Source organism: Zingiber officinale, chromosome 8A, assembly GCF_018446385.1.
Source record: "Zingiber officinale cultivar Zhangliang chromosome 8A, Zo_v1.1, whole genome shotgun sequence".
NCBI lineage: Eukaryota > Viridiplantae > Streptophyta > Magnoliopsida > Zingiberales > Zingiberaceae > Zingiber > Zingiber officinale.
In genome coordinates, this window is record NC_056000.1 from 55,247,497 (window position 1) to 55,274,777 (window position 27,281).

Below are 27,281 nucleotides of genomic sequence, written 5' to 3' on the forward strand. Positions count from 1 at the left end.
GAGTGTAAGAGATTCTTTTGCATCCTCTCTATTTCTTCCTTTCAAATCCCATCCGAGAGCTCTAGAAAGTGCTAGCACACTTGGGGCTCTCTTCTCCATCCTTTGAGTGTGAGAGACACTCCTTGTTCGTGTGGATATCATTAGAGGAGTGTCTACGTTGACACTCTCGAGATCCGGCGTACCGTTGGACGAGCGGGATTTGCGAGGGCACGCTTCAAGGTATACTCTTAACATGTAGATCTAGGAGTAGATCTAAAGTTTTAAAACTCGTACTTGTAATTTTCGTTCGGTTTTCCTTGTACGGATCTACGGCTTTGGGTGATTCGGGGTTTCCGCGTCGCGAAAAGCGGTTTTTGCGGCCCGAAAAACTCAACAGTGGTATCAGAGCCACGTGCAAGGCTTGTACGAGTTTAAATTTTTGGTTTTATGAAAACTAAAGTTTCTGTAATTTTCTGTAAAATTATGATTTTTGGGTTTTTATGAGTATTTTTCTCGAGTAATCGAAGCACAAGTGTTTAGACGCTTGTAGGCTTCGACTACCGGGAAGATTTTTCCAAAACGGTGATGTTTCGACCCAAATCCGTTTGGGACAGCGAGCGAAGGCGCTGTAGGATCGCTTAGGAGCAACTCACGATGGTTAGATCGTGGGTAGGGGCACTCCCCCTAACCCCGCAAGGGAATTTGCTTCGCGATTGCGCCCGAAATCGCTAATCGGGACCGCCGGGAAAATTCTTCTCAAAGGTTTCGTCCCAAATTATTTTGGGACAGCGGGCTAAAGCGCTGTAGGATTGCAAAGGAACCCTCGCGATGGTTAGATCGCGGGTAGGGGCGCTACCCCTGGCCCCGCAAGGGGATCCGTTCCGCGATTGCGCCCGAAACCGCTAATCGGGACCGCCGGAAAAATTTTACTCGTAAAAATTATAAAAATTAATTTTAAAATTATAGAAAATTATGAAAATATATAATTTTGAATTATATATTAATTTTGTGATAGTCATGGCCCAAAAACCCAATATGATTGGATTGTGTTGTAATTCATAATACGGCCTGCGTGCCGTTATGTGTTTGCGCGTGTTGTATGTTTTTATTTTTTTTTCCCGCGACCTGCGCGTCGTGCCTTTCTCATATATTCTGGTTGTAAATTAGATTTAGACTCGAATGTAACTCGAGTTTCAAATTGTAATGTACAAATTGGAGCGGTGGAGGGTCCACACGAGACGGAGTTCCGAGGCGGGCACGAGCAACACAAGGTGGTCAAAGGGAGGAGCTTGGAGAAGCTGTTGACCCTAGGTTGACCATTCAATCTTCTCATTGGCTTGAGAAGATCGTAGTAGGGCCATGACTAAATCACAAATAGATTAATTAGTTAATTGCTTATGTATATGATGCATGTTTAATAAGTAATTAATTAATTAGTGCCTTACGATTAGATTAGATCTAAGTCGTGCACATGATGCACCCTTGCGATTAGATTAGATCTAAGTCGTGCACAAGATGCATCCTTTTCGATTAGATTAGATCTCAATCGAACCAACTCTAAATGCCTAACCGTGCCGTGATACCTATCACTACCTCGATCACATGTATTGTTGAATCTGCCAAAGCAGAGCAATACATATTATCTTGGTAGGGTACGGAGGGACAATCTTGGTCCCGCCTATCAACGCATGGGTGAATACAAACTCAATTAGATTGAGTATTCCTAGTTGCTCGGTTAGATCGAGTCAACTATAGGCATTCTTCCAACGGTTGGAAAAGATAGGTCAAAATCACATCTATATTAACTCTCGGGCGTATTAGCCAAAGCTAACTCGAGTTTTAATATAAATGCGGATATTGATTTTATAAACAAGAGTTGCATAGAGATGTAATTGGTAATCATTACCTACCGATCATACTAAACCTTGGGCGTATTAGCCAAAGCTAACTCAAGGGTTAGTATGATGTGGATCTTGTCCCACAAGAATTATAGAATTCAGTTGGAGTATCATTTAATTAAATGCCTAATTAAATGATTTTAAAAGAATATGATATTTATTTCTGCAAATTTTCTGTTGTAGATAACCATGACGTCAAATATGAACTCTTTCTCCCTGCGTTCTGTCCTTAAGAAGGACAAGCTCAACGGAGCAAATTTCCTGAACTGGTACAGGAACTTGAGAATAGTTCTCACTCAGGAACGTAAACTGTACGTTCTGGAGCAGCCCATTCCGGAGGCTCCTCCTGCCACTGCCACGCGAGCTGACCGGGATGCTTAAAAGAAGCATCAAGATGGCGCATTAGATGTGTCCTGTCTAATGCTCGCAACCATGAACTCTGAGCTTCAGAAGCAACATGAGTTGATGTGTGCTTACGATATGGTTGAACATCTTCGTCAACTATATCAAGGACAAGCAGGGCACTGGAAGAGGAACTTCACAGGATACCTGGAAGATCTTAACAAGAAGAGAAATAAGATTTCTACTTCAGGTATAAGAGGAACTTCACAGGATACCTGGAACATCTTCACAGGACTCCGGCTCGTCTTTCGATTTTTAACGTCGGAGCTCGACGGTCTTCCGCTCGGAGGGTTTATAGACGCCGGCTCGTCTCTCGATTTTTAACGTCGGAGCTCGACGGTCTTTAAGGCTAACTTTAACACGGCCGATATACGCCTTGCCGAGCGGTGAAGGGTCTTCGTCTTCGATCACTTGGCTCGGATCATTTTTATGCCCGCCCGAACGACACGGGTTCTTCGCCATCGAGCTTTTGACTCATGTAATTATACGCCCGGCCGATCGGCACGGGGTCTTCGCCTTCGAGTCGGTGGCTCGGATCTTATACACCATGAAGATAGGTCGCTCGGCGTATAATGCCAATTGCGTTTTTTAACATTTTGCTTCCTGCATTTCAAATATACAGCCAAACAGAAAATATACAGCATACATTACATTGGCGCACCTTTCACCCTACCCCGGAAAGGCTGGAGATAATTTATGCTTCATGGTTGATCCAAGTCCCAATCCATCTTCATCCGCTCGGCGGTGCTCCCCCTTGAATGCCGGTTGGATCTTTGTCTCGGGGGAGGCGTCCGCTCGGCCACCTGATGCTGACGTTGTTTGTTGCTCCAGCCGCTCGGCTTGTGCATTCTCTCTCTGTTGCTCCACGAGCTTAGCTGCTCTTGCCTTGATTAGAGTGTCGAGCTCCTCCGTGGAAAGGCATCACCGTGTGCGGTCGTCCAACTTCGTCCATTGCTTCCGATCGGATGCAGGAGCGTTCCCACAGACGGCGCCAAATTGATCCTGTCCGAATCGCTGAATCAACGGACAATGGGCACATGGTGCTCTCCTTGTCGCTGACGTAGATCTTCGGCCGGTCGGACGACGCTCCGGCGAACCTGCAAAGAAGTCGGGCCGGGAAGGGGTTCCCGGCGACGACCCTCCGACGCTCAAGTCAGGCAAGTGGACAGCAAAGAAGTGGCTCCAAATCTCAGAGAATGCATACCTCCGGCGAAGGGTGAGGACCCTTTATATAGAGCTGTGAAGAGGCTCAGACACACATACCGAGGTGCATACGTGTCCTCTGTCCATACCTCGGTATGGGCTTGTCAGAAGAGCTTACCTGACACCATACTGCTACAGTCCGAGCACATCTATGATGGGACAGCGGGATCCTCTGTTGTAAGATCTTGCGTATGGCCTGGTCGTTGAACATACCCGCTGTCAGGAGATGTTCCCCCGATGTTTCCTTTGTCCTTGTCTCTTCTGTTCCCGCGTCGAGCGGCCAGCCGCTCGGCAGACATAGGTCCGACCGGGTGCTCGGCTGAGAGTGTTCCACAGCAACGATGCTTTATGCTTCAGCCGAGCGGGCTATCCGCTCGGCCAGGTGACCCTTTTCACTATGAGCGTCGGAAACCCGCCCATGGTCGGGTTGTCTTCTGTCCGGCCCGGGAAGCTCCTGGTCGAATGTCAGGTCGGCTCGGCATCCTTCCGTTCGGCAGGGCATCCTTCCGTTCGGCCCGGCATCCTCCGTTCGGCAGGGCATCCTTCCGTTCGGCCGAGCATCCTTCGTTCGGTGCGAACTTGGGGTTGACCTCCACGTGTCTTTGACCCTCCGCCCGTGGGGGTCCCCCGTCCTTACCACCGGATCAATACCCTTAGGGTGTGTTTGGTTCAAGTTATCATGTATAACCTTGGTTATGTGATTACCAGGTAATCACATAACCAAGGTTATGTGATTACCAGGTATTCACATAACCATGGTTATGAGGAATAAAACATAACCAAATGTTGTTTGGTTCAACCTAGGTAATACAAAAAAAACTTATTTGTTTAAAGGTTTTAATGAATACCTTAGTTTAATATTTTACCGTATTATCCTCAGTTACAAAATCAACTATACATATTATTATTATTTATTTATTAATGTTTTTTTACTTTTCTTTTTCTTGTATATTTTTTTACTTTTTTATGTGTTTTTTTATTTTTTTAATGTTTTTATATTATTTATATTTATATTTTTTTACATTTTTTAATTTTTATTTATTTATTTTAATTTTTAATTTTTAATTTTTAAAATGTTTAAATTTTTATAATTTTTTTTATTTTAAATTTTTTTAAAAAAAATTTTAAAATTTTTTTATTTTTTATTTTTAAAATATATATATTTTTTAAAAAAATATTTTTTATTTTTAAAATTTATATTTTTTAAAATTTTTTATTTTTTAAAATTATTTATTTTTAAAAATTTTTAAACAGTTTTTTATTTTTTTTACATTTTTAAATATTTTTTTACATTTTTTTCTTTTGTTTCCATATTTTTTCTTACTGGAGGGTATTTTTGGTAAAAAAAATTCGTTAACCCCGGAATCAAGAAAAACCTTAGTTTTCTGAGGTTTTTCGATTCAGGGATGCATGACCCTTTTGCTGACGTGTCGGGCATGGAACATTACTCGGGAATCATCGAATACCTAAATCAAACAAGGTTTTTGTTGATAACCTTGGATGGATAACCAAGGTTATCAAGAATAACCCTAAACCAAACGCACCCTTAGTATATTTGTTCAATTTTTCTTTCATTTCACTTTTTCTCCTTGTTCTCTCTCATCATACTTTCTCTCTCCTCATTCTATCATCACATTTTCTCTCTCAATATACTTTCTCTCTCCTCATTCTCTCTCATCACACATTCTTTATCATTTTCTCTCTATATTCTCTCTCATTACACACACTCTCTCATTATTTTCTCTCTCTTCATTCGCTCTTTATTTTTTCATCATACTTTCTCTCTCTTCAATCTCTCTTACCATACTCTTTCTCCATATTTCTTCTCATCACACTTTCTCTCTCTTCATTCTCTTCCATCACACTCTCTCTCTTCATTCTCTCTCATCACAAATTCTCTACTATTTTCTCTGTGTATTCTCTCTCATCATACACTCTCTCATTATTTTCTTTCTCTTCATTCTATCCTTATTTTTTCATCATACTTTCTCTCTTCTCAATCTCTCTTACAATACTCTCTCTCCATATTTTCTCTCATCACACTTTCTCTCTCTTCATTCTCTTCCATCACAGTTTCTCTCTCCTCATTTTCTCTCATCACACTTTTCCTCTCTTCATTTTTTCTCATCACATTTTCTCTCTCATTACATTTTCTCATTATACTTTCTTCTCAACCTCTCATTTTCTCTTATAACACTTTCTCTTTCTTCATTTTTTCCTATCACTCTTTCTCTCTCAGCACACTTTCTCTCTCATCATACTTTTTCTCTTCTCAATCTCTCCTATCACACTCTCTCTCCTCATTTTCTCTCATCACACTTTCTCTCTCTTCATTTTTCCCATCATATTTTTTTTCTCATCACACATTTTCTCTCATCATATGTGTTAGGACCTTTGTGCCCGCTAGAGGGGGGTGAATAGTATTTCGTCGCGCTCCTTGCGTCGTTGCTTGCTTCTTGTGATGATGTGCAGCGGAAAATACAAGAAACAACACACTACAACACTAACACGTAGATTTACTTGGTATCCACCTCAAGAAAAGGTGACTAATCTAATGATTCACACACTCATACACTCTCCACTATGAAAACCACTCCTTTACGGTAACTACCGAAGGCGGAGAAGCCTTACACGCTCACAATACAACAAGAATATAAAGAGAAGCAAATACAAGGGAAATCTTACAAGCTTTGTACAATAAATCCTAACCCTAGCTTCTTCTTCTTGTTGTAACTTGCCTCTTGACTTGGACGTGCCTCCAAGAACCTTGAAGAACTGGCGGGGAGAGCTGTAGAGAAGCTGTGAAAATCACCCTTGACAGCTCGTGTGGAAAAGAATCAAGTTCTACCGAATAAATCGCACGCCAATGCATTTATCTGCGCCAACGGTCGAATCCTAATCGATTGAATTTGTCCCAATCGATTAGATTGCTCCCAATCGATTGGGGAGGCTTTGGATCAATCGGCCAATCGATCCAGAGTACCTCTGAGCTCTCTAGAAATCCCCTGAATCGATTGCCCAATCGATTCACTGCGTTTCGTGCGATTTCCAGAGATCTCGCACGAAAATCCAACCTCCCAATCGATCAGTCGATCGATTGGAGGCTCCTAATCGATCGGTTGATCGATTGGGAGGCTTTCTGTGCGATCGGCGTTTGCCTCCCAATCGATCCATGGATCGATTGGGAGAAGCCTTGTTGCGGGTGCTCTTCCAATCGATCAACCGATCGATTGGGCATGAGCCAATCGATCGGTTGATCGATCCAGCTCTTGTGAACTTGCCCAATCAAGTCCAAAGCCCCCTAAAATCAACATATGGTCAATACATGACCTGTTGGTACATCATGCATAGCATCCGACCACACCCGACTAACCTCGAACTATCCTTCTAGCCTCCTCCATCAGTCTTGCGTCTCTCGGATATTTTCCATCCTTCATGCTTTGCCTTCAGGAGCTTCCTTCGACCTCATCCTAGTTATCGAGTTCTCCTTGCCAAGTCACACTAGGACTTACTTTGCCAAGACCACATGCTTGGACTTACAACCCTTGCCAAAATCACACTTGGACTTACAGTTGTCTGGCTCCTCACCAAGACTTTCTCCTTTACCAAGATCACACTTGGACTTTCAGTTGCCCGACTCCTCACCAGGACTTCCCAAATGCCTCGATCCTCACCAGGACTTCCTCCTTTGCCAAGATCACACTTGGACTTTCCAATTTACCTAACCTCCAATTAGGACTTCCACCACTGCCTAAACTCCAGTTAGGACTTCCATACGCCTAACTTCCAGTTAGGACTTTCCCAGTCAAGTCTCCTGTCACCCTTAACCTACTTGACTTCTATTCTCATCATCCTGGTCAACCCTTTGACCATCTCCATAACCGGACGATTTCTTCAACAATCTTCTTATATTGTCAAACATCAAAACTCAAACTCTGACTCAAGCTTGACTCAACTCAAGCTTAGTCAAACTTGACCTAGGGAAATTTCCCCAACAATCTCCCCCTTTTTGATGTTTGACAATACCTCTAAGTTAGGCTAAATCTCATAACCCTAACCTCTTCTTTATACCAAGGCTAAATCTCATAGCCTTAACCTCTTCATTATCACAAGGCTAGATCTCATAGCCTTAACACCATTCTTCATAACAAGGCTAAATCCCCATAGCCTTAACATCATTCTTCATAACAAGGCTAAATCTCATAGCCTTAACATACACCATTCTTCATAACAAGGCTAAATCTCATAGCCTTAATCCTTTCATGACAAGGCATGAATGAAGGTTTCCTTCATTCTCTCCCTTTCCTAGAGGGCAAACTCTCCCTTCTCGGGATGAAGGCCTAACTTAACCTTCCATTCTCCCCCTTTGTCACACATCAAAAAACTGAAAACAAACTCTGCTCTATAAGAGTTAACCCCACAATGAAGATCACATACCCTTCATTGTCTCCAAGGCCACCATTGGGCTCCATTTCACTTTACAATGCTCATCCTAGAGCATTCCTTCATTTCGTCAATGAGAATCTCATTCATTGTATTCACTGCTCCCCCTTGAGCAATAATCTTCTTCTCAATGCTCATCTAAGAGCATTTTTCACTCTACCAATGAAGGTCCGACCCCCTTCATTAACCCAATGCTCCCCTTGAACTGTAATCTACTCCACAATACTTATCCGAGAGCATTTATCATCCTAGCAATGAAGATAACCAATCTTCCATTGCTCCCCAATACTCGACCCTGAGTATTAATTCATCATGAAGGTTTAACCTCCTTCTAAGGTCTTTAAAAAGATTTTTATATTTTCAAAGAGTAACTCCTCCTAAAAACATGATCAAACTTCTATCATTGCACCAACAATGACTTGGGGTTCCTAAATAGTTAGGAAAATCAAAAGTTGAAGTTTTGAGGTTCAAAATTCAATAATGAAATTAAACCTCAACCTAAACTTCACCTAAGTCTACATTAACCAAACGATGCTTGTTTTCATTATGAAAACTCCCCCTAAGTGTATACAAATATAGTCTAAAGGATTAGGAATGGTTAATGACTCTTGAAAACCAAAACTTGAAGTTTAAGGTTCCAAAATTCAGAATTGAAACTAAACCTTATCCTAAACTTCACTTTGGTTTCTCTTAACCAATCCATACTTGTTTTCATCAAGAAAACTCCCCCTAGATGTATACAAATGTATTCCAAGGGGGTTAGAGTGGTTATCTAGACGAAGATTGGCTTAAATCACTTAAAACAGACTTTTTCAGCCATATTCAGCGTGTCAATCGATCAATAGATTGATTCACGCTGCTTGGATCGATTGGTGGATCGATCCAGCAAGCTTCTACTTGCGAGAAAACCGCTTTCAATCGATCACCCGATCGATTGAACCCATCCAATCGATCGGGTGATCGATTGGAATGCTGAAATTTTGAAATTTACTTTATGTGAATTTCAGAAACTCCCCAAAAATTCTACAAGATTCCAAAAATCGTGAAATTTCATATAGATATTACTTAGGGTATATATTATCAAGGAAAAATAGTTTTCCATGAAAATACTTCTTATTTTCAAAGATTGACACAAACTTGAAAACTTGTAAAAACTTTAGTATTTTCTTCAAGTTTGTGTCTAACTATTCAATGATGATCACTATCAAAAGATAGTCTTCACCAAGGTTTTCTAATTGCATTTTAAAATGATTTCCAAAACCAATATCCAACCATGTTTTTTGGGCTCAATGCACATGACTTGTACATTAGCTTTCCCAATAATTGGAAGTTACATGACTATGTGTTTTGATAAACCTAAAACTCAACAAGATGTACTAAATCAACATCTTGAGTTTTGTTCACCATCCTAACATCTTACTTGTATCTAATGTGTACTAAAACATATACAAGTCACCTTATGGTTGTTTGTGAGATGTATATTTGGTTTTGCCCTAAACTAAGGGATCATGCATAACTATCTAGACATTAGAAAACTTATGATCATCCACCTAGGATGTCACTTGGTGTCATCCCACTTGTTGGGATATTTAACATTTAAAATATATCTCATTTGTCCTTAATAGCAAGGAAATTAAAATAATGCATGATGCTATATGACATACATCAACATAAACAATTTTCCGAACAAAAAGCAAGCTATAGCTACATGATGTATATATGGCATGACATGATATTTTTATATTTTTCATAATAGAAATGAACGCAAAAATAAATATGATGTTATGACATACGATGGGCAAACAAAGCATGACAAATTAGCATAAATAAAATACCTAGATTACCTATCTAAGTGTCCTTAACCCTTAACTAATCTTAAAATTAAATCCTAGATTGCCCATTTCTTGAAGAAATGCCAAAACCCAACTTGGCATGTCTTTCATCCTTTCCTATTTGTGCCAATTGAGATTAAGAATTGAATCCTCAAAATTTTGTTTGGCACACATTACTCATTTTAAGGATTAAATATTTAGATTGAGACTTAATTTTGCTCTTAATCCCTTAAGAACATACTAATATCGCAACTAGACAAGTCTTATCCTTTTTCAAGTGTATCAACTTACATTAGATGTGATTCCTCAAGGTTTGACACAACTTACTCTTCCAAAGAATAATTGATTTGATTAAGGTTTAAATTTTCCCTTAACCCCTTAAGAGAATATCAAATTTCTAACTTGGTATTTCTTTTTGTGTTTGTGCCAATTTAAATTAAGTCCAATTCCTCAAGACTTGACACATTTTACTCTTTCAAAGAGTAAATGAAATCAAATTAATGCTTAGATTCGCCTTTAACCTTCTAAGAAAAATGTCAAAACCCCAACTTGGCATTTCTTATCCTTTTCTAAATGTGTCCATTTAACTTAAGTTCAAGTCCTCAAAATTTGACACATTTTACTCTTCCAAAGTGTAAACATCTTACATTAGGGTTTAAAATTGTCCCTTAGCCCATTAAGAGAACACTAAAATCTCAACTTAGTATCTCTTGTGATTTTCCTTTAAGTGTGACAATGTTAACCTAATTTCAAATCCTCAAAACTTGGCACCTTTTTGCTCTTCAAAGCTTAATCACATTTGATTAAAGCATGAGTTTTTTCTTAATTCCTTAAGAAAAGTATCAAAATTCTAACTTGATTTTTCTTATACTTTTCTTAAGTGTGTCAATTTAAATTAGATTCAACTCCTCAAATTTTGACACATTTTACTCTTTCAAAGAGTAACACTTATAATCATTTTCATTTTCAAAAGTTAACAATAACCTTGAAAATGCTCTCAAGTGTCAACTTTCCCAAGGTTGGGTTAACTACCTTTCCAATTGGAGTTGACACTCTCTAAACCCATCTAGGGTGTAGAGAATATGCTCCTAGGAACTCAATACCTATTGATGCTCCTTGGATGCTCTAGGTACTCACTAGGGATAACTTCCCTAAATACCTTCCTAAGGACCTTCCTAGGCTTCTTAGAAGCCTTGGTCACTTCTACTAGGTCACTTCTAGGGATAATTTCCCTTGTAACCTTCTTTGTGACTTTATTTGCCCTTTTTGGGGCCTTAGTCACCTTTACTAAGTCAACTTTAGGGATGACCTCCCTTGTGACATTATTAGACTTCTTAGAAGTCTTAGTCACATTGGTCTTTGCAAAAGTACTCTTAGGGACAACTTCCCTTGTACTTTTAGCTTGACCACTAGTCCTAGGTTTGGTTCCATAGCTATATGGAACTCTATGAAAGGAAGTCACATCCTTCTTGGCTTTGAGTTTGTACCCCAAACCTCTATAGCCATTTGATGACTCTTGTCTAACTTTTCCAAGGTTGTGCTCACTTTGCCCCTTTAGAAAGTTTTCCATTCTTGCTAAGGTTCTCTCTAAGTTATCAAGTCTTGACCTTAAGACTTGGTTTTCCCTTACTAGATCCATAGATTTACCTTCCTAACCTTAGGTATGGTAGATCTAGCATGAGGAGGTATATATTTGTCCTTAGGTTTATCATGCATTCTATTTTCATGATAAATAGCATTATAACGATTTAAATTTGAACTAGCATGTTTTTTATCATTTCTAAGAGAATTTGCATTAATAAAATTTACCTTGGGTTTGCTTTTATAAGCTCCCCCTAGATTTGTGCTTCCTCTAATCACCTTGGTTGGCTTCTTCCCTTTAGGACATTGACTTCGGTAATGTCCTCTCTGATTGCAAGAGAAGCACACAATGTGCTCCTTGCTTCTCTTTATTGTGGGGTTGGTCTCCGTGAGCTTTTCTTTGCCCTTTGTTGCTACTTGACCCTTCTTCTTGGCCAATTTGGGGCATTTGCTCTTATAGTGCTCATGCTCCCTACACTCAAAACAAATGATATGATTTTTATGTTTAATAATTGAAATCTTTATACCTTTGCTTGTAGGGTTGATGCTTGATCCTCTATTTGATTTTTCTTGCAATGTAAAGATGGCATCATCTTCTATTTCTTCTTCTTCACTTGAGGATGTGGACTCTTCCACTTCTTCATCTTTTGAGAATGTGGAAGATCTCTCCTCTTCCACCTCTTTCTTCTCTTTCTCTTTCTCCTCTTCCTTTTCCTCCTCGAATGTTACATCTCGTCAACATCGGATTGCATCTTTTCTTCCTCCTCTTCTTCGGATGTTGACCTCATGTCAACATTTGATTGGTCCTTCTCTTCTTGGACCAATGAGCCCTTCTCCTTGGACTCTTCCACTCCTTGGACTTGTGTAGGGTCTTCATGATAGACAATGATCTTTTTCCAAAGATTACTTGCATTTGTGATTTCACCTACACTCAACAAAATATTAGAAGGTAGTAAATTATGCAAAATTCTCGTTACCTCCTTGTCTGCCTCCGATTGCTCTCGTTGCTCTTCAGTCCAATGCCGAGGTCGGAGGCGTTTACCCTTCTTGTCCGTAGGAGCTTCAAATGGGTCACTCAAGACAACACATTGGTTCCAATCCATTTGGACCATGTCTCCAACCGATTCTAACAAAAGGCGAAGTCTTCCTTGTCCTATGGCGGAGGAATCCGAATGTCCCATCTGAGAGGTCCTTCACTCTCCATCTTCTTCTTCATCTAGCTTCTTGCTCTCTTGGCGGTTAGTCCGTAAAAGAGCGGCCTCGCTCTAATACCAATTGTTAGGACCTTTGTGCCCACTAAAGGGGGGTGAATAGTATTTCATCGCGCTCCTTGCGTCGTTGCTTGCTTCTTGTGATGATGTGCAGTGAAAAATACAAGAAACAACACACTACAACGCAAACATGTTGATTTACTTGGTATCCACCTTAAAAAGAGGTGACTAGTCCAAGGATCACACACTCACAAACCCTCCATTATGAAAACCACTCCTTTACGGTAACTACCGAAGGCGGAGAAGCCTTACAAGCTCACAATACAACAAGAATATAAAGACAAGCAAATACAAGGGAAATCTTACAAGATTTGTACAATAAACTCTAACCCTAGCTTCTTCTTCTTCTTGTAACTCGCCTCTTGACTTGGACGTGCCTCCAAGAACCTTCAAGAACTGGCGGGGAGAGCTGTAGAGAAGCTGTGAAAATCACCCTTGCAAGCTCGTGTGGAAAAGAATCAAGTTCTACCGAAGAAATCGCACGCCAATGCCTTTATCTGCGCCAACGATTGAATCCTAATCGATTGGATTGCTCCCAATCGATTGGAGAGGCTTTGGATCGATCAACCGATCGATCCAGAGCACCTCTGAGCTCTCTGGAAATCCCCTGAATCAATTGCCCAATTGATTCACTACGTTTCGTGCGATTTCCAAAGATCTCGCACGAAAATCCAACCTCCCAATCGATCAGCCGATCGATTGGAGGCTCCCAATCGATTGACCGATCGATTGGGAGGCTTTCTGTGCGATCGGCGTTTGCCTCCCAATCGATCCATGGATCGATTGGGAGAAGCCTTTGTTGCGGGTGCTCTCCCAATCGATCAACCGATCGATTGGGCATGAGCCAATCAATCGGTTGATCGATCTAGCTCTTGTGAACTTGCCCAATCAAGTCCAAAGCCCCCTAAAACTAACATCCGATCAATTCATGACCTGTTGGTACATCATGCCTAGCATCCAGCTACACCCGACCAACCTCGAACTAACTAACCTTCTAGCTTCCTCCATCAGCCTTACGTCCCTCGGATATCTCCCATCCTTCACGCCTTGCCTTCAAGAGCTTTCTTCGACCTCATCCTAGTTATCGAGTTCTCCTTTCCAAATCACACTAGGACTTACTTTGCCAAGACCACATGTTTGGACTTACAACCCTTGTCAAAATCACACTTGGACTTACAGTTACCTGGCTCCTCACCAAGACTTTCTCCTTTGCCAAGATCACACTTGGACTTTCAATTGCCCGGCTCCTCACCAGGACTTCCCAAATGCCTGGATCCTCACCAGGATTTTCTCCTTTGCTAAGATCACACTTGGACTTTCCAATTTGCCTAACCTCCAGTTAGGACTTCCATACGCCTAACTTCTAGTTAAAAATTTCCCAGTCAAATCTCCTGTCACCCTTGACCTACTTGACTTGTATTCTCATTATCTTGGTCAACCCTTTGACCATCTTCATAACCGGACGATTACTTCAGCAATCTCCTTATATTGTCAAATACCAAAACTCAAACCCTGACTTAAGCTTGACTCAACTCAAGCTTAGTCAAACTTGTCAAACTTGACCTAGGGAAATTGCCCCAACAATATGTTTCTCTCACATTCAACTTTCTTTTCCATCTAATTTTTTCTCTTATTTTCCTCTAAGGGTAAAAAAAGAAATTTAGGTTTATTCCGATTGAAAATATTCAACTAACCAAACATTAGTTTTAAAAATGATACCTAAGCTCATACACATTCTCATTCCACTATACTATGATACACATTCCCATTCCGATTACTAGGAGAGAACCAAACGTCACCTTAGTATCATGATTTATCTTTTTTTATAAGACCTTGGGGTAGATAGTAGAGAGGTGTTTGGGTGAGTATTATCATATTTTTACATCACTAAAGTGATTACTTCAATATCTCTTGCACTATGGTGTAGCCTGTCCATATAGTCTCCCAAATATTCACGGTTCAATTTTCAACTTTAACGCATTGTAGATTATTTTCCTCTAATGGGATAAAAAATATGGGATGTTGGATTATTGGACTGCTCGTTGCGCACTTCTAGATTTACTATAATGATAGATGGAAAATTGTTTTAGAGTATATTAGTCTACTCAAAAGATTGAATACTTTGTGCTAATTTAACCTAGAGTGCTTACCATACTTTAAACCTTTTGAAGTTCCTAGATTCACTTTAGGGCAATCATATGGTAACAGATGAAGTGCTCACCCTAGCGTCCTCGTGGAAGAGATAAATTATGATAATTGAAGAGGCAAATGGATGAGAATAAGTTATACATAATGTAGAGATTTACGCCTAGTCAATCTTAGAAGTTTGACCTCTCAACATGTTATATCTGTAGGGCTGGCTACTTTAGGATAATCATGCTCTTAGAGCATTGATACACATTGGAAGTTCCAACTAGCATGCACAAGTAATTTTGGTTCAGGATTCTTTTTTATCCTTTTGATAAAATATGCTACAAGAGGTGCTACTTTATTTTTATTTTTTTAAAAAATGTGATTTGATAAGACTTTTGACTGTCTACACTGCTCAATAAACAAAGTTCTATTTTAATATATGAGCATTATTATATTTCATTAATGTATTCATAGTACTTGAATATAATTTTTGACTTTTGATAATGAGTTTTATTAAAAATAATAATAGAGCCTCCTGTAATATATTTTATTAAATAGTAAAAAATATATAATTTTTTAATGTAGAGTGTCAAAAACAAAGAACAGGAGTACATGTGATGCTAATATATGAATTTTTTTTTTTAAAAAAAGACTAATGCACATAATACAGGACCATTTTTTTTGCCAAAAATATAATATAGGAGATTATAAAAATATAAGATGTAATTATATTAATAAAAAAATGTTAAAAATTTCTATTATATTTTAATCATAAATATAATTTTTTTATCAGGCTTGGTCCGATTAATTTAGAAGTAAATTGGAATTTTGATCTTTATTTCTTCAACCCACAAAAATAAGTGATATATTAAGACACAAATAGTTGGAGACAAATTTAAAATAAAAAACATTCTAAAACTAATTTTTAAGAACCGCTTTATATTAATTTTTTAAATTAAGGTTTCAATAATTTTCTTTGTTGGTGACGATGATAAGCAATAAAAATAATTTTTACAAATCAAACAAAAACAATCGTTTCATGAAGCAATGCCCACTTATTCTTAAAATTCATAACTGGTGATAAATGTGACTACAGCTTTCCGACAAATTTCCCAGACGAAAAGGAATAATTTTCCCTTTTCAAACTAATAATTATCCTTTCGATAGTAATCAAAACATAGATAGCCGATATGCAACATCAGTATATCACTCCAAGTTCCATAGAAATATTCTTTTTCATCTTTATAGTGAAGAAGCTATACCTCTTTATGAATTGATTGGACGAGGGTCGTCAGCTAACTTTGAAGTTTTTCGATAACTGCTCATAATATATCCTTTCCTGATCCATCAAAAAGTATAAACTTGGTCATGTAGAAACATCAACCTAAGGCATAGTGATGCAAAGGGGAAAATAAATAGCAACAATGTTTGAAGACCTGTGTGGCTAAAATGAATGGAGGAAACAAAAACAGAAGCTACAGGCTTCAAGTTGCTCGACATGCACTTGACTGGTGATGTGATAATATTTATTATCGCACAAAATTTAAACATGGATTGTTTGAAAAGGTTGATTGACTGGCCACTCATTCTAAAAGTTTTGTGCTGCTATGAAATCTATACCTTGCAGCTTAATAGAAGTTAATTAGTATAGTTAAAAAGTCTCCATAGGTAATGAATTCATATATTCATGGGCAAGTTGCCCTCTATTTAACATGCGGTTTTTAGAAAACATATATTCATTAAACATTTCAAGGCAAAATAACAAGCATGTTCATGAAACTAATGTAAGTTCACATGAGTTTTCAAAAAATTCAATACTGCTAGTTGCATGTTGACAATGAAATAATGCTGTTGAAGATATACAAAAAGTAACAACAATAAAATGAAAATCAGAATAACTGAGGCCTTGCAGTGGGCAAACATCATACTGAGAGCTTGCTACATGCCCTATAAACTAAGAATAAATAGTCCAAAGTGCTGGACTTCCACTAAACTTGAAAAGGAAATTATTTGGATTACTTAATTTCAAAATTCTAAAGTTACCTGCATAGAGACAGATGGCTTGATTGTCTGTAGCACGTGCTCAAAGTGTGACATCTTGATCATGGCAGGTTTTGTAATATTAATACCCCGGTCTATGCAATCCAGCTTCTCTCCAGTGGCAGCCGAGGCAGCTCCATTCATCTGGTTAATAAGAATACAAATAAGGTTGAAGTGTAATTGAGCAAGTTCCTACAGTAAAAAGATGTTGAAGATATGCATAAGGCTACCTTCATAAAGTTTTTGGTAAACCTTTCCCAAATGCATTTGCAAGAAAAAAAACTTGCTAAAATCTTTGACGGTTTCTAACTTATAAGGTAAACAAATCCAAATTTTAATGAGTTTCTGTTTAAAGAGATGAGGGTATATCCATAACAAATCCACATATTGCCAGCCTGATAGAGTGGGATGAAACTCAGCCTGATAAAGAGACTCTGATAAGGGTGATGCAAACTCAAGACAACAATTTGAGTCTTAATATGGACATAGAAAAAAAACAAGAAAAATGAATGGTGGTGGAATAGCAGAAGCATGGCTATGGTGATGCAGCAGAGTGGCACTCTACATATCCTACACTTATGTTTACGAAAATCATGAAAAATTCATGAGAAAGAAAACAAACACTACATAAATCCATGTCCATTCTATTTCCTGTATGCATTCTATTCATTCAAATATGCAAAAAAGTACTCTTAATCATATGCAAGCAGGTTAAAGATAATAACTTAGTTAATTTATTTATTCAACATTGATGAGTAGCACCATTTGGTATTAATACAAACAAATTTATCGATAAGCCAGATGCAAAGAAAAGAATTTAAAATTATGTGAGGGTTAAAATTTGTGCATTGATGCATGTACTAGCAGTCCTAATCATCAAAATGAACCAGTCTGCACATTCCCCTGAAAGAATACAGTGATTCAAAACTTAATAGGATAAGTTAGTAATATATGGCTTTGTTAAGAAGTAATCAGCTTTTCCTTCAAAATTGCAAGTGCATCCAGCAAATAATGGCAGCAGCATAACAAGCAAAAAACCAAAACTGAGTGGGAAAGAGACGAAAAATACCAAAGAAGCTAGATCAGCACCATTGAAATTTAAACATTGTTCTGCAAGAGCAACCAAATCTACATCTTCTAAAATAGGCTTCTTTCGAGCAAGTGCCTTCAGTATTAGTAGTCGTTCGTCGGAATTGGGCAATGGAACATATATGACATTACCTAACCTTCCTGGTCTTAGTAGAGCAGGATCCACAACATCAGGTCTGAAAAAGTTGTCGTCTTACTACATAGATCTCCATCAAAAATTTATAAATGCAGAAAGGATAGAACAAGCAAACCTGTTTGTCGCTGCAATGACAAATACACCTTTTCGTTCTTCAGCGCCATCTAGCTCAACAAGTAGCTGTATGATTGGCAGGGTAATTGAGAGAGAAGAAAATAAAAAGTATTAACAAGATGACTATTTTAACTACTAAAAGGATTTAGCACTCAAACCTGGATTAATTGTCGTTCGACAACCCATGCACCCTCTCCCCCACGCTTGCATGCCAAAGCATCCACCTATTGAAACAAGACAGTTTTAGTGTAAATACATCATAATTCTAGAAATAATGTGATAGCAAGTAAAAAATCTGCCTGGAAATTTTGCTGATGGAGACTGAGTTACCGAGCTCAAAGATTCGGACACTTGAATAATAGTCATGGGCAGGATTCAAATGGCAAGACAAAATGACTAGCAATTGAGAGCTAGTGAAAAGGTTTGTTTTGTTTAGATGGAATAAAAGTGTTTTCTCCATAAGGAATAAGATAATGATTGGATTCAAGAGAAGTTTTCTTATTGCATCAAAATTTTATGAAAACTACAAGTAAAATACTACACCAAGACAATGTTTTGCAAATTAAGTAAATTATGCTACCTAATAAATGAAGAGTAAAAGACTAAAATCCATTTCAAACAATACTCTGGTTGGATTGCAATAACTTGGTCTTTATTACTAGGACTAGTAACTAAAAATGTTCTTGGTAGGGCAGAAAGTCAAGAAAACATGGTCAAGACTTTTTAAGGGGGGTCCCACACACAAGCTTTATAGAAATAATTCAGTAAAAAGTTTGATAAAAAGCAATCAATTGAACAAAACACCACAAAATTCAGATCACATAATCGTGAGAAGTTTCTATTTTTATAAATAAATAATTTGTTCTCATTTACCTCATCAAAGAAAACTATACAGGGAGAACACATCCGAGCACGACGAAATAATGTTCTTATTGCCAACTCACTTTCACCAACATATTTGTTAAGCAATTGAGGACCCTAGCATCAAGGAATAAAAGGAACCAAACTCTCATTAAAACATCTAAATCAAGGGGCATTTACTCAAAAGTATGACCGAGGGAACCTGTATGTGAATAAAATTGGCTCCTGCTGCATTTGCTACAGCCTTGGCAACTAATGTTTTACCACAACCTGGAGGCCCATACAATAAAATTCCATCCTCCAAATTAACTCCAAATTCCTAAAAGCATATGAGAAAATCATGAATAGGTAAAAACATAATACAATAATAGAAGTTGAAGAGGGAGGGGATGTTTACCTCATAAACCGCAGGGTATTTTATACGTTTAATTATAAAATCCTCAAATTTGTTTTTTAATGAAGTAAGGCCACCAACATCGTCCCATGTAATGTTGGGTATTGGGGAAAATCCTTCTCTCATGGAAGAAGGTTGAACCAACTTCAATGCTTCCTGCAAAAGGCATTTCAAAGGTCAACATTGCAAAGAATGAGCTTGAATGTATTGCAACACTGCAAAGATTAGATTTTTTGCACAATGCCAAGATTAAATTTACTAATCTCATACTGAAAATTGCAGGACAATTCAAACAATTATTTAGTGGCCAGAAAAATAAATCAAATAATTTAAAAAAATAGAAACATAAAAGAACCAGAGTATTATACATCTATCAACTATTTAAATACCATCATCATTAAGCAATGGTACTCCCGTTGAACAAAAACTTTTAAAAAAAGCATAAAGTACAACAAGAGCAGATTATCTCTTGCATAATACTTGATTTTGTATTGAATTCCAATAATGTTAAATAATAGATGGTGGGTTAATTGCTTTACTTATTTTGCTAATTGTATTTTTGTTCTGAATACTCATTGTTATACCTGTACACAATTACTTAATCTTAGTTCTAAAGTTTTTGCATTGTGTTTTAATTAAGGACCATCCCTAGGTGGGCATATGGTTCTTCAACAACCTAGATGGGAGACAAACGGTGATTCACACAAACTTGACCCAATAGCATTTCTTCTCTCACAGGCAAGCAAACAAGCATCCATTCATGACATGTCGATGGTGTAAGTACATTAAAAAGGTTGTTGGCATGTTAGTTTTTCATCCATGAAAATGAAATATATTATATTTTAGAAACTTATATAAATAAATAAGGTGTGCATAGAAAATTTTTCACTACAATGACATCCTCCTAATGCACTACAACCATAGTCTCATAGACCTAGAAACAAGGAACACATTCAACATTCTATACTGTGAGATTGTGCAATCTTATCTATAAGCAAAGTTGTCAATAATCCTATAAAATAATACACAAGGTAAATTTTTTTATGATCTATGATTAGGTAGACTTCTAAAAGATTTAATAGCTAAAGCTAAGACATGTTATATTCTTATACATATTCAGTTAATTTAGACACAATCATATTATTTTCTATAAATTTGAAAATCAACAAGGTTAGTAGGTAAGTTTCTAAAAGCTTTAATATATAAAACTCATGCATGCTATATATAATTAATTTAAATAATAATATTATTTCAATAAATTCGGAGATCAACATGATGGTAGGTAAGCTTCTAAAAAGGGGTTAAGAAAAAGGTGGATTTATTTAATACCTAAAAGACTAATATTATTTTCTATAAATTTCAAAATCAATATGACGGTAGGCAAGCTTCTAAAAGGTGAATTTATTTAATATCTAAAGCTCATACCTGTTATGTTCTTATATATATTCACTTAATTCAGTGGTGATAAATGTTATTTTATAAAAATTCTAAGAGGTTATGAATGATAAGGTGACCCATAACCTATCAATCCAACGACTCATTGAAATTGATCTAGGACGAATCTTGTAAATACCCTCAAGTAAGTTAGTAAATCTAGATTGAATATTAGATCATTGCTCAACTAATCAATGAGTCGAGCAAGAAAGCATTAGAGCTAATTGTAAAATAACAAAATGTGGAATGCAGTTCGATCATGAAATATCACAAAACAAAATTTATGAAGTCACTCAAGATGAATTTGAAATGAAGATAATTTGCCACATATTACACTTCCAGTCTCTAGTGAAAGTGAACATGGTTCCATTTTTAATATACGTATATCGGTGCAATTATTTGTTTAATCCTTCAGACTTCTTTTTATATGTCAAATACACACCACTAAAGGATCTTAATAGACACAGATAGGAATATAGGTTGTAGTTAAAATCAGCATCAAGATCACTGACTAGAAGCATTTGTAGGAGGCATAAGAAATGAAGTACAATAGCTAGAAAAAAAATAGTGAGTTTAGGAATCAATTATATTTTCTCAAGCCAACCTCATAATTTGACATTATTTAATTAGTTGTTAGTTGAGTAGGCAACCACAATCCTTGTTGATCTTGGTGATAATATCATTTTTTTTCACTAGTTATACAATGAGCATACAAAGAATATTACATTTACTAGATTAAGTTGTACCCCTAAAAAATTCAACTTGATTGTTGTTTCATATCTAATTATTTATTAATATAATATACTTGATTTTTCAATCATTTTTACCTTATATTTTGGTAATAGTTGTCATTTCATACATATTAAAAACAGATTTAGGGTTTTATATTTGATATATGTAACTATTGAAAATTATTTCCTTTTAGATTTTATTTACCAAGATCAACAGACTATGTAATCTTATTGCCAAATTTAATTTCGATATGATTGTATTTAAAAAGCCAGTAAATCCATGGGTACTATTTGATCAGATAATTTAAAATTATTTGTTGCTACATGCAATATGATAAATGTAATCATTTGTTTGATGTCAAATACTGTTTGGGATTATTCCTAGCATTTATGAGATGGATTTTTCATTTAATAATATAACATAAATGTATAAAATATGACAAAAGATTACATAAATACAAATTTCACAAAAGGTCATGTCTATGTATCTTTCTCACAGTCCAATAGGTACAAAACATCTTTTTTGACCACATTTACTCAAAACACAATTGTTCTACGCAGATCAAGTCAGAGATAGTTCAGAGATATCTCCAGATCAGCTGAATTGAACTGCAAGCACCATAGACTAATCTAATTTTGACTGGATATTCATAGATAGTTTGTAATCAATGTGAAGATTATTTAATTCAGCCACATTCAAAGGAGGCAACCTTTTCATAAGGGTACATATAGTTGAAATAACAAGATAATTCTTGTCAATTTAGTGTTTTTTTACATACCACTCACTGACAGGTAATAATCTGTAATTACATGTGATAAACATGTAAGATACTTTTCACAACTATAGACTATCAAGTAGATTTTTTTTTAAAAAAAAACACTTTATATACTGATATGGAATGCTCAAAACAACAGGCAACAAAAATAAATGAATTATTAATAAATAGAGCAACACATAAAGTAAACCAGAGTTGGTAATTTTTTATGAGTTTAAAAAGAATAAAACTAAAAATTAAGGAAAAAGATAAAACATGATAAAATTATATGATTTTCGAAGTTACCTTAAAGTCTGACATTGTAATCCTGCCACTCTCAATTTCTTCATCATCGAGAGGTTCTTTCCACCAATTATCTCTGCTTTTATCCTTTAATAAAAGTTGAAACTTTTTTCTTTCTGCCATACGCATCATTGCTATGTTACCTGCTTGATTAACTAATGAAGCCAGATCAGACCCTACAAAACCTGGTGTGGATCGAGCTATTTCAGAGAGCTTGAATTGGCCTTCAAGATTTAGATTACGAGTGAGAACTGACAAAATTTCAAGCCTTGCGTTTTCATCAGGGACACCCAAAGCAATCTCACGATCAAATCGTCCACATCTTCTCAATGCAGAGTCTAGAACATCAGGATTATTAGTAGTGCCAATAACAATAACATAATCAGACTTCCCATCAAATGTTTCTGATTTTTGTGACTGATCCATACAAGCCATTAGCTGAATTACTATCCGACGCTCCATCCCCTTCTGTTGGTTGTCCCTCTTAGCGGCAATGGCATCTATCTCTTCAATGAGAATTATTGAGGGAGCAGTCCGATATGCCTTGCGGAAAAGATCTCGTATATTCTCCTCAGAGGCACCTAAAACAGTAAACAAATATAAGACAATTCATATTAGACACTCTAATATAAATGTAAATATTAAGCATTTCAATGTGAGGCATCAAAATCAGCATTGAAATAATATGTAAATTTATCAAGAGTGCAAAAGAATAATATAAAGTGGAGAAACATTGACTCTCATAAGTGTGCCAGTAAAGTTGTTGTGTGTTTGTAAATAAGAGCGACAATTGGTTAATTGATAAATTCCTTACTCCATTGCTACAAAGACCAATGTAAGGCATGAACTAAAAACCTAAAAGAGAGAAAATTAGAACTCTGTCCATGTCAAACGTGTTTAAAGAAAGTGAGATATTTGCAGGAGCAGGTCTCTATGGAAGAAAAAAATATAATAAGAGTTTGATCTACTCGAGATTCAAGATTGGCCTTCCTGTCTACTACTAGAACCGAGACTGTCATCAATAAATTACGTCACTATGCATCTCTGAAGATGGGACTGGCCTCCAAAACCTCATACATCCTTCCTCCTAAACCAAATGGCATGATTTTGATTATTTTATGTTTTTTCCTTTTGGATTAAAACTTCAGAAAATTTAGTCTTCTTTAATTCAACAATGTAGTTGAGCAAATATCAGGCCACCTATTTAATTGAAGTTATACAATACTCAATACAAGGAACATAGTTAGAGGTTCAATTGGTTCCATTGGGTTTGCCATCCTTAAGCAATACAAAGTTCTTTTGCTAGTCTTGACTCTTAACTAGAGACTAGCTGCTTCTATACAAGATGATCAGATATTATAGAACTTGGGAGAAAACTCAATACTTACACAATGAATAGGATAATTAATTTTCTTAGGAAGAAACAGTTGTAATGTGCAAGAGGGCCAAATCTCAATAAAACAAATTAAAGAATGGCATAGATTCCCAATGGAATGAAAGGCAAAATCAGATAAAGGGCATAGTATTGTCAGCATGAGATCAGTGATACACATAGCAGCTCACATTATGCATAGTAAGTCTCCGAATTGGTATTGAATTGGAAATACAAACAAAATCTTTGTTATTTTGTCAATCTAAAACAGGAGAACGAGAGCTTCAAGGATGGAGAATCTAAGATCCTGTAAACTCTATAAACTCTATAGCCAAGAATCTATACAAGAAAGAAACCAAGAGCCATCTTCTTCTAGATCTTATGTTTCAACCATGTGCCCATTACAAGCAATCAAGCAGAAAGGCAATCAAAAGCTTCCAAGATGTTCAACCATGTATTTGATTCAGATTATATAGTATGATAGCTTAATGTTCTGGTAATTAATTATCATATGCAATATCAAAAATTGCTTCAATAAATATATGAATCTTTGAAAATATCTATTCACTCAGATTATTAGAATTCAAGGTCCTGCATCACTTGACAGAGCACCTAGAATCATATCTAGCATGTAGTACGAGTCTAAATACTGACAGTGGTCAAGCTTAGCTATTACTACCATGATTGTTGTAGGTATGATAGGGAAGGAGCCAATCAAAATCACGATTAATTGCAGAAATGCTGATTTTTAAGCTGTGACAACAAATGATGAGGTTAATTTTGTCCTAGATCTACAAAACAGCAACCACAATATTGACAGTGCCATCTGAAGAGCGCATACTTGCATGACATGTTGACCAAGGTTTCAAAACCATATGCTAGAGTCATGTGGTCCATCACTGCATAACATATGTGCAGTATACAGAGGCATATATAAAAGTATATATATTTGGTATCAAAATATTAAAGAAAATACAAGTCTAAGTTATTTATCACTCGCAAATTGACAGTTTGAATTAACACTTACAAGTTAAAACCTACTAGATTGTGTAGCTTAAGATTTTAAGTCAATTTGTTCTAGTTTAAATGAAAATAATAGGATTTATTTTACATCTGAACGGTGCTTATGCAGTTCAAGCAGGGTTTTTTTTAACTATAATGTCATACTGTTAACTACCATAGTTTAACTTTTATAACAAAAACTAAATGTAAGTTATATCTGAAACTTGACATATAAAATAAGAGCAAGTAAATAAATATGGTAAAAGGTAGAAATCTAACCAGAGACTCCAGATACAATTTCAGTTGCATCGATCTTGTAGAATGGCAATTTTGTCTCATTACCTATGGCTTGTGCAAGTTTTGACTTCCCACAACCAGGTGGTCCGTGTAAGAGAATTCCAGTCATTCGTGAAATTCCCAGCTTTTGTACCAGCTTTGGATGAAGCAGAGGAAATAACACATCTCTTTTCAAAATCTCAATGACATCCCTCATACCACCAAGATCACAAAATAGTGGCCTTTGTTCCATCACAGTATCCGTTATTCCACTGCCACTATTCTCCTTCTCAATAGAGATCTCAGCCCCACTCCCTGGATCACTTCCGTCAATAGCATTCTGCACCTTCGTCTTCTTCATCGGCTTCTCCATCTCCACTTCCAAAGCCAGTTCTTCCTTGTTTGACGACTTGAGATCATCCTTTTTTGATGAGTTGGATTTTTTTCCATAGCCATCCCGAAGCATGGACTTCATCAGATCAAACTTCGGCTCTACCTTGGCGTCGAAGACAGAATCGTCGGAGGAGTATTCGCTATGATTTTCATCAACCAAATCTGGCTTCACAGCCATCCGACGGCGGAGGTGCTCAGACTCAGCGCGAAGAAGCCGGCTCTCGGCCGGGTCACAACGTCCGGGTGTCCTGCGAGAAATACCGGGACTCGCAGGATCAATTCCGGTATCGTCCATGTCTTCATCGCTATCTTCATGTGCGGCGGAGGCGGAGCTCTTGCGGCCGAGAGATTCTAGGGTTCTCTGTACATTGCGGGTAAACGTTTGGAATTTGAGACGGGCGTAATCAGGATAGGCAGAGCGGAGGTTGGCGACGACAGAGTCAATATCTACCCCTTCTTCAGCGTTGACGCCGACGGAAGCGATGCGGCGACGGAGGATCGCGGCAGGGGAACGGCCGAAGTCCCGCCTTCCTCGCTTTCCCATCACGAGAGACAACGAGTTCCGGTTCGGCGCTCGAGAACTAGGGTTTATGCAATAACACCAGGAACAATTTCACGTGTGATATAAATTACGCACGTGACAAAATTATCCGAAAATTCGTTACGTTCCGAATGCCCGCACGATCTTAGAATAAATGCCCTGTGCCCATGGAGACGAATTAAAATGGAATTTGCGGGCTGGAGGATGGTTTATTTTATGGATTAATCTACTTAATAGATTGGATCTATTATAATTTATCAATTACAAATAATGGATCTTCTTATTTGTAAATTGTGGACTAAAGAATCCGCCTTACACGTGTCTGGTGACCAATATCTTAATAAGGCTAAAATTCTTCACAAATATATAGATTCGAAAGGAGTGAGCATATAAAACTCAACATGATCAAAAGACAATATATAGATTCGATCGTCTTCTCAGATGGATTTAGTGGCTAGCACATGAAGTATTATCACAATAAGGTCTGGGATTTGAATCTCAACAAAGTTAAGGTAAATATCTCCTTTATGTGCTAGTCACTATTCCAAAGGCTAGTAGTCGTCCGTGATTTACCTCCTCCGTGTTGACCTTGGGACGAGTTCACGGGGACGCTGGGGACGAACATATTCACTTTTTTTTACCACAATATAGATTCGATCGAAAGATGTCTCACACGAAGTGAGAGAGTTTACTTTCACATCAAACTTCCACAAAGCATTCAGTTAGGTTCAACAACTATCAATTTCCACCCATATCTAGGAGTGAACATTCGGTCAATTTGATATTAATTTTGTATAAATTCTTTTTATTATTATTTTAAATCAATTTAATTAATTTGGTGTTAACTGAAATAACTAATTCGGTTAATTCAATTTTAGTAAAATTTTGATTTGATTCAGTTAATCAACACTAAATCGGTTTTCAATTAATTCGATTAATTTATGAACCGAATTAACCGAATGTTCATCCCTACCCCCTATCAATCATTCATTCAGAAATCTAGAAATAAGATCATGCAAGAAGAGATGGTGTTTAATCTGTGCACCTATATATTGGATGTTTACTAGAAAACAACGAACTTAAAAGGATTAGAGTTGA

At 37.0% G+C, this 27,281-nt stretch overlaps 1 protein-coding gene across 1 annotated transcript; it reads right to left on the minus strand.

The window, feature by feature from the left end:
* Nucleotides 1-15,782: 15,782 nt before the first annotated feature.
* Nucleotides 15,783-26,229, minus strand: LOC122009118 (cell division control protein 48 homolog C-like). The gene is made up of 10 exons (XM_042565137.1): nt 25,253-26,229; nt 22,603-23,180; nt 19,380-19,532; nt 19,185-19,301; nt 18,995-19,099; nt 18,280-18,345; nt 18,123-18,187; nt 17,852-18,047; nt 16,786-16,926; nt 15,783-16,081 (listed from the first exon to the last, which is right to left on the minus strand). The coding sequence occupies exons 1-10, from the start codon at nt 26,184-26,186 to the stop codon at nt 16,034-16,036; spliced, it is 2,403 nt and encodes an 800-aa protein (XP_042421071.1). The 5' UTR covers nt 26,187-26,229; the 3' UTR covers nt 15,783-16,033.
* Between the last annotated feature and the right edge of the window lie 1,052 nt (nt 26,230-27,281).